Source organism: Lactuca virosa, chromosome 5, assembly GCF_052849685.1.
Source record: "Lactuca virosa cultivar CGN04683 chromosome 5, Lactuca_virosa_CGN04683_v6, whole genome shotgun sequence".
Classification (NCBI taxonomy): Eukaryota; Viridiplantae; Streptophyta; class Magnoliopsida; order Asterales; family Asteraceae; genus Lactuca; species Lactuca virosa.
This window is the reverse complement of record NC_136430.1, coordinates 353,536,312-353,543,499: the sequence shown is the minus strand read 5'-3', so window position 1 is coordinate 353,543,499 and position 7,188 is coordinate 353,536,312. Positions and strand designations below refer to the sequence as shown.

The window sequence follows — 7,188 nt, the reverse complement described above, 5'->3', positions numbered from 1 at the left end:
ATTCGTTTTTGTTTTGAATCTTTTTAAATCTTGATACAAATACAAAGAAAGTAAAGATTAAAGATCGATTTGGAAAGTGCAAATCTTGATTTCCTCAACCGTGCACTGCATCTACAAGTAACTTTTTTTTTTATATATGTTACTACTTAACTCCAAGAAAAGTGGGTGTCGCGCATTTGGATCATCTGCTGTGCACACAGCCTGTTCGACTAAAAGTCCATTAGAGATCACTCAGAAAAAAAACACGAATCTTGCATTGTAAGATTTCGGTTTGGATTGGAGCCAATGACGGCTGGTCTCAAGTAATCAAAGACTTCTTTTCTGGGTAAAAGAAAAAGAAGAAGCAAGAAAGCGCTTTATATGCTGTATGCGTTTTTTATGTTATGGGTAATTGGATGTTCGGTTGTAAAGAGCTCGAATAAGGGTGTTATTAGAGGGTAATTTAATTACAGGCGTACAAATTGGGTAAACAATTTGTGAAAAATGTCGTCCGAGGTTGACAAAGAAGAATCAAGATCTTTGGCTTTGACTCCAACATGGTCTGTGGCTACCGTGTTGACCATCTTTGTTGTTGTTTCCTTGCTTGTAGAGAGATCAATTCATCGTTTGAGCAACGTAAGTGTTCTTCATCTTTGTTAGGTTTTTTAAAATATATTTCAAATATTTGGTCCCATATCTTCAGTCATGAATCTTTAGGCTAAAGTTTTGATTGTTTTCATGATAATTTGTGTTAACATGACAGTGGTTGAGGAAAACAAATCGCAAGCCATTGCTTGCTGCCGTGGAGAAAATGAAAGAAGGTATTTTTTTGGTATATATGGAACCAAATGAATTCTGAACTCCTGATATGCCACGTCATCTTTCTGATCATCATGTTTTGGTTGTTTATCTGCAGAATTGATGCTTCTTGGCTTCATATCTCTCCTCCTTACAGCCACCTCTAGCATAATATCGAATATTTGTATCCCCTCAAAGTACTATAATAGTGCATTTGCTCCATGCACTAGGTCTGATGTCGATGAAGAAATGGAGGGTAGTAAAAGGAAACTTTTGATGAATTTTGTTTATCCTCAAAGGAGAGTATTGAATGTATTGAATCAGAACACCTGTCAAAAGGTGAGTCATCTAATATGTAACAATTAAGCTTCTACATCTTGCTTGTTGTCTTTCCTTTATCCCTTTTGTATATTCAAATCTACAGGATTATGAGCCTTTTGTATCATATGAAGGCCTTGAACAACTGCATCGATTTATATTTGTCATGGCAATTACTCATGTGTCTTACAGCTGCTTAACAATGCTTCTGGCTGTTGTGAAGGTTTATTTACTTTTCTTTACTCTTAATTGATATTTTTTTACTCAATAATAAGTATTGAATTTGTGTTTCTTGTAATTTTGTCAGATCCATAGTTGGAGGAGATGGGAAGATGAGGCTCAAGTGGACAGACATGATGTGCTAACTGGTATTATACACTTGTACTTTATATATCTAATTGATAATCATTCTTTAATATAACAATTGTTTTAGTTTTGAGTCAACATCTTAGATGATGTTATTTAGTAACAACTTGTTTACTTGTGCAGAAATATCAAGAGATGAGACAATGCGAAGGCAGTCAACTATGGTCAAATTCCACTCATCCAACCCTTTGCTTACAAATGGTTTAGTTACTTGGATGGTAAGTAGTAAGTACATTACATTTTTATACTCTTATTTTCCTTTTAACAATCATTATAACTTACAAGAAATTAGTTACATTGACTATGGTCCATATATGTTTTGTTTAAAATGGTTTACAGATATGTTTTTTTCGACAATTTGGGCGTTCTGTTGTTCGTGCAGATTACCTTACTCTACGTAAAGCCTTCATCATGGTATGAAACCTTAAGCTGTGCTAAGTTGTTTAAGTTGTATATTTCTGTAGTACACCTTTAACTTTGTAATATATTAAGTTGAGTCCCCTTAATTGAATTTCAATATAGGTGTTTGTGTTATGCCATAAACCTTATTTTTGAATCTTGTACCTTGAAATTATTGTTCACAGTTGTTTGTTTTTCTTGTTCTTGGCAGAATCACAACCTCACATCAAAATATGATTTTCACAGTTATATGATTCGGTCCATGGAAGAAGAATTTCAGAGAATAGTTGGAGTAAGGTTAGGGAATTTCATTCAATCACATTTTTAGTAATTTTCTTTCTTGTTCATTTATTCATTAATCTAAAGTTGCTCAAGTTTTTGCTTGCTTGATTCCTTGCAGTGGCCCACTCTGGGGATTTGTGGTGGCCTTTATGCTCTTTAACATAAAAGGTATTAATTTTACACGCAACTGAACAAGCTTTCTAGGGTAATCTTCAATGGTGAGGACATTCACGTCTTTTGCACAGATGAACTAAATAATTGTACCTTGCTTGCAGGATCGAATCTTTATTTTTGGATTGCCATTATTCCTATAACTGTAAGAAGTCACTTTTATCATTGTTAGCTATTGGCTTTTTTCATATTCTGATTGTGCGTGTGTGTGTGTGTGTGTGTGTGTGTGTTTATGTTCAGCTTGTTTTGCTAGTGGGGACAAAACTGCAACATGTTATTGCTACTTTGGCACTTGAAAGTGCTGCAAATACAGGGGGATTCTTCTCTGAAAGAAGGTTAAAGCCTCGAGATGAACTCTTTTGGTTTAAAAAGCCAGAACTTTTGCTCAAGTTAATCCACTTTATTCTTTTCCAGGTTAGTGTAGTTTCCTTCCATTTGATTCTTCATTTCCATCAAGCATTCGTTTTTACAGTTAAATTCAAGAAATAGCATTCTACTTTTATTTATTTGTTTAATACACCATCCTAGTTTTTAGTAATACAACTTCATAACAATTCGTATGCAGAACGCATTTGAACTAGCTTCTTTCTTTTGGTTCTGGGTAATTTCTTCTACTTAATTCCCTAACATCTTTTCATCTCAAAAGTTTGCATTATATATATTTATACATCAACTATGTACTGTTGTTATTCCAGTGGCAATTCGGTTATAATTCTTGTTTCATCAAGAACCACATGCTCGTGTACATACGCCTGTTTTTAGGGTATGAATAAAATTCCATTGAATTTGACATGGATTTCATGCTATATTAAACCTCTCATTATTCTTGTCTCTTGTTTCCATTATCCAGGTTTGTGGGCCAATTCTTATGCAGCTATAGCACCCTACCACTCTATGCCCTTGTTACCCAGGTATGATTTTTTTTTTTTTTTTTTTCATCATGCAAACATCAACCCTGTGGAAAGAAGGAAGACTCCAACATATATAGATACTTATAGGACAGTGATGTGGGATACAGTAACATGAAGAGTGTATTGTTGATTTGTTGTACACAGATGGGTACGAATTACAAGGCAGCATTAATTCCACAAAGAATAAGAGATACAATCCATGGATGGGGAAAGGATGCAAGGAGAAGGAGAAGGCGGTTAGGCATATATGGAGATGATTCAACGGTTCACACGGATACAAGCACAGTCATATCTGTTGAGGAATTAGAGCACCGTGAGCTGGATAGCCCGCGGGCCCGCTTGCCACGTGGCGAGGGTCTGGAAATTGAGTTACCGCCACGTGGCAATTCCTCATTTGCTGCTAATGAAAACTCTAGTCGGGTTGGGACACCACTTCTTCGGCCTTGTGCCTCTGTGTCTTCTTCGGCTTCACCCAGCTTTGTTCCGGAAACTATTACCAGATCGGCTTCGTTGCCAGCTCAGAGGGAATGAAGGTAAGAGATTGATATTTTTTTTTAATTTGTTAATATGTTGAGGTAGGTGAGTTGTGGTTATTTATAGGGGAGGGGATGTGATTACGTTATGATTTCTGAAATTTATATGATTGTAAATGTAAACATACAATGATACAGTCTTTTTTTTATTACCATACGAAAACACACAAGATTGAAAAAAAAAATATAGTATTATTTTTGATAAAAAAAAAGGTTAGAACTGTGCCGGATATAATTAATTTTCTTTTTTACTTTCTAAAAATAAATAAACTTGGGTTGGAAATATCCTGATAACCTGTGTTTTAGCTTTGCGTGGGCTTTTGTTAGAACTAGTCAACTAGCCGTTGAAGGGTTGAAGGAACATCTATCACCTTATGTACGTTTGTGGTTCAATCTCACTGCAGGGTTAATGTGCTTCGATTCATAATAATCCAATAAGATGGGTTTTCTTAAAGGGATAATGGTTTGAAAGGGCACTAAACTTTAAGTTAGTTCATATTTAGTCATTAATTTTTTTTTCATGTTTCATTTATCAATGAATTATTTGAAATTGTTCATATTTTACCCTTATAACTGTTTACAAATTGTCATAAGAGTAAAATGTGAACTATTTCAAATAATTCATTAGTAAATCAAGCATGAAAAAAATTTATGTGACTAAATGTGAACAAAATTGAAAGTTCGTTATAGAAACACGTAAACAACGAAATTAGTGAAGGACTTAGCGACGTATTAGTTTTAATCCTAATCATTAATCTAATTAGCGACTCCCGGTTTATTAGGTATCGAATCTTATCGTAGTAGGAATGAATTTTGTTTATACATATAAAAATTTAGGTGCTCATTTTTACTCCGTAGTAGGAATGAATTTTGTTTATACATATAAAAATTTAGGTGCTCATTTTTACTCTTTTTTGTAATGGGCCTTCAAAATTAACGAACCTATAAAATAGTGTTAGAAATTATTTGGTTTAAATTACATAGGAGACACTTTTAACCATGGTTTACAGCTTCATGTCTTCCTTATTACGAGCCTTATTACCTATCTTGATGTTGATTGAGGAGGTTGTTGCTTTTCTAGACGTTCAACATCTGGATGTTGTGTGTTTGTAGGTAGTACTATGACATCTTAGTCCACTAAACAACATATCGTTATTTCTAGACCGAGTACCAATGTGTCACCAATGATGTTGTTGGGATTTATTGGCTTTGCAACCTCCTTCACGAATTACATGTTTTCATAATTGATGAACAGAAAAATATGAACATAATAATGTAAGAAATAAACTCTTATTGTAATTAAGAAAATAACTCAAAATTGATTACAATCTCTCATCTCTTACTCTCACTTTTCTGATGATCAAAACCTACATGTTTCGATGTATATATAGCTGATAATAGCATCCTAGTTTGTTTCTTACTTGAATACAAACTTGCCATATATAATACATGCTTGTTCCATAAGCAACCGATTTGCTTGATCCCTAAGCGTTTTCTTAAGTCTATTTGTTGCCCAAGGAAATATCATTCCTACACCTCATCGTGTATCGAAGGGTAGAACCAGAAATTACCACTAATCACCCCTTAATTTTTAAATGGAAATTGAGAGGTCTTCAATTCCTAGCAGCTTGTGCATTTCAACGAACTTTATCTTAGCAAACGCCTTTCGCAAATTGTCAGCTCATTGTTCCTTTTCGTTGATATGCTTGACTGTGATCTTCTTTTCTTCAACTCGTTCTCGTATGTAGTGGAAACGAGATTTGATGTGCGTGCTCCGACCATGAAAAACTGGGTTTTTAATTAATAAAATTGTTGATGTGTTTTCAACTTTAATTACCACTTCTTGTACTAGAGAACCAGTTATTTCTCCCAAAAGATCTCGTAACCAAACTGATTGACAACTTGCTACATATGCAACCATATACTCAGCTTCACAAGATGATAACGCCACTGTTTCTTGCTTTTTATAGAACCACATGATTGGTAATTCACCAAAGTAGAAACATGCCCAGTGGTATTTCTTCCATCATCTTGATCAATGTTGTGACTGCTATCACAATACCCAACTAGACTTATTAGATTATTATGATTGTAACGAATCACATACCCGATAGTACCTTTTACATATCGCAATATTTGTTTTATAGCATCCATGTGTGACTTCTTTGGAGTTTGCATACAACGACTAGGAATGCCAATTGAGTAAGCCAAATTAGCCCGTGTTTGAAGTAAATATTTCAATCTTCCAAACTAGGCTTCAATATTCAGTTGCATCTGTGTCTTCCTTGCCCTCTCCTTTCGAGAATTTCACATTTGGATGCACGTAGGATTGCGGTCATACATCCCCGTGTCTTTGAGCACCTTTTTTCCCTACCCTTCTTACGTAATTAGTATGTTATCCTTCTTTTGATACACCTCTATTCCTAGGTAATATCGCAATATTCCAAGATCACTCCTACCAAAGTTCATTGTCATTGCTTGCTTGAACTTGTTTATAATTGACACGATTTTTCCCGTAATGACCAAGTCATCAACGTACGCTCCAACTAGAATTAGATCGGAATCTATTTTCCTTCAGTATATGCTTGTTCTTGCACGCACCTTTGGAACTTCATATTTTTAAGAATTTCGTCCAACTTCGTGTTCCACGTACGAGGAGCTTTACATAAACCATATAACGCTTTTATGAGCTTGAGCACGAAATTCTTCCTTTTTTTTTTCAAAATCTTTAGGTTTTTCTACATACACTTCCTCTTTTAATTTACCATGTAGAAATGCATATTTCATATCTACATGATGTAATTCCCATCCTTTTGAAGCAGCTAGTGCTATTAAACTTCTAACAGTTTCGATTCGCGCTACATATGTAAAAACTTCTTTGAAATCGATACCGTGTTGTTGAAGATACCTTTTTGCTACAATTCTAGCCTTGTACTTGCTAATTGAGATGCTTGCATCTCTTTTTACTTTATAGACCCATTTTAATCCAATAATGGTTTGTCGTATGGTCTTTTTACAAGTTTCCAAGTTTCATTCTTCTCAATTGAGTCGATTTCTTCTTCCATTACTTTTACCCATAAGGGATTCGACTTGCCTTCATGGTAAGTTGTTGGTTCATCTTCATAGAGAGCTAAAAGTAGCTCGTGATTCTCAATGTAGAAGTCAACTTTGAAATCATCATATCTTCTTGGAAGTTGTGTGTTGCGATTCGACCTTCGTAATTGTAGAACTTCATCTTGTACAACCATTTCTGTATTTATTGGAGGTGGCATCGGTTGTGATCTTGACTCTCTTTCTTCACCTTGCTCGGTTTTGTTTGTGTCTTCGTGTGCTTCACCCGCTCCTGGTCCCTTTTCGGCATCGACCAACTCCGACCAATGAACCCAAAGCATACCAGGTTCTAGTGTAGGCTCGACTTCTTTTTCCCAACT

At 35.0% G+C, this 7,188-nt stretch overlaps 1 protein-coding gene across 1 annotated transcript in view; it reads left to right on the top strand.

Moving 5' to 3' along the window:
* The window catches only part of LOC145116468 (MLO-like protein 11), a 4,240-nt gene extending 334 nt beyond the window's left edge, over positions 1-3,906 (top strand). Inside the window, exons 1-15 of the mRNA XM_079052812.1 lie at positions 1-615; positions 743-800; positions 896-1,116; positions 1,202-1,318; positions 1,403-1,463; positions 1,585-1,679; positions 1,801-1,875; positions 2,072-2,157; positions 2,261-2,310; positions 2,418-2,458; positions 2,554-2,727; positions 2,879-2,914; positions 3,009-3,076; positions 3,164-3,224; positions 3,369-3,906. The exon at positions 1-615 is cut by the window's left edge and continues 334 nt beyond it. Of these exons, the coding sequence (XP_078908938.1) occupies positions 484-615; positions 743-800; positions 896-1,116; positions 1,202-1,318; positions 1,403-1,463; positions 1,585-1,679; positions 1,801-1,875; positions 2,072-2,157; positions 2,261-2,310; positions 2,418-2,458; positions 2,554-2,727; positions 2,879-2,914; positions 3,009-3,076; positions 3,164-3,224; positions 3,369-3,755 (1,662 nt within the window). The 5' untranslated portion in view covers positions 1-483 and the 3' untranslated portion in view covers positions 3,756-3,906. The remainder of the gene's footprint in view (positions 616-742; positions 801-895; positions 1,117-1,201; positions 1,319-1,402; positions 1,464-1,584; positions 1,680-1,800; positions 1,876-2,071; positions 2,158-2,260; positions 2,311-2,417; positions 2,459-2,553; positions 2,728-2,878; positions 2,915-3,008; positions 3,077-3,163; positions 3,225-3,368) is intronic.
* Positions 3,907-7,188: the final 3,282 nt, after the last annotated feature.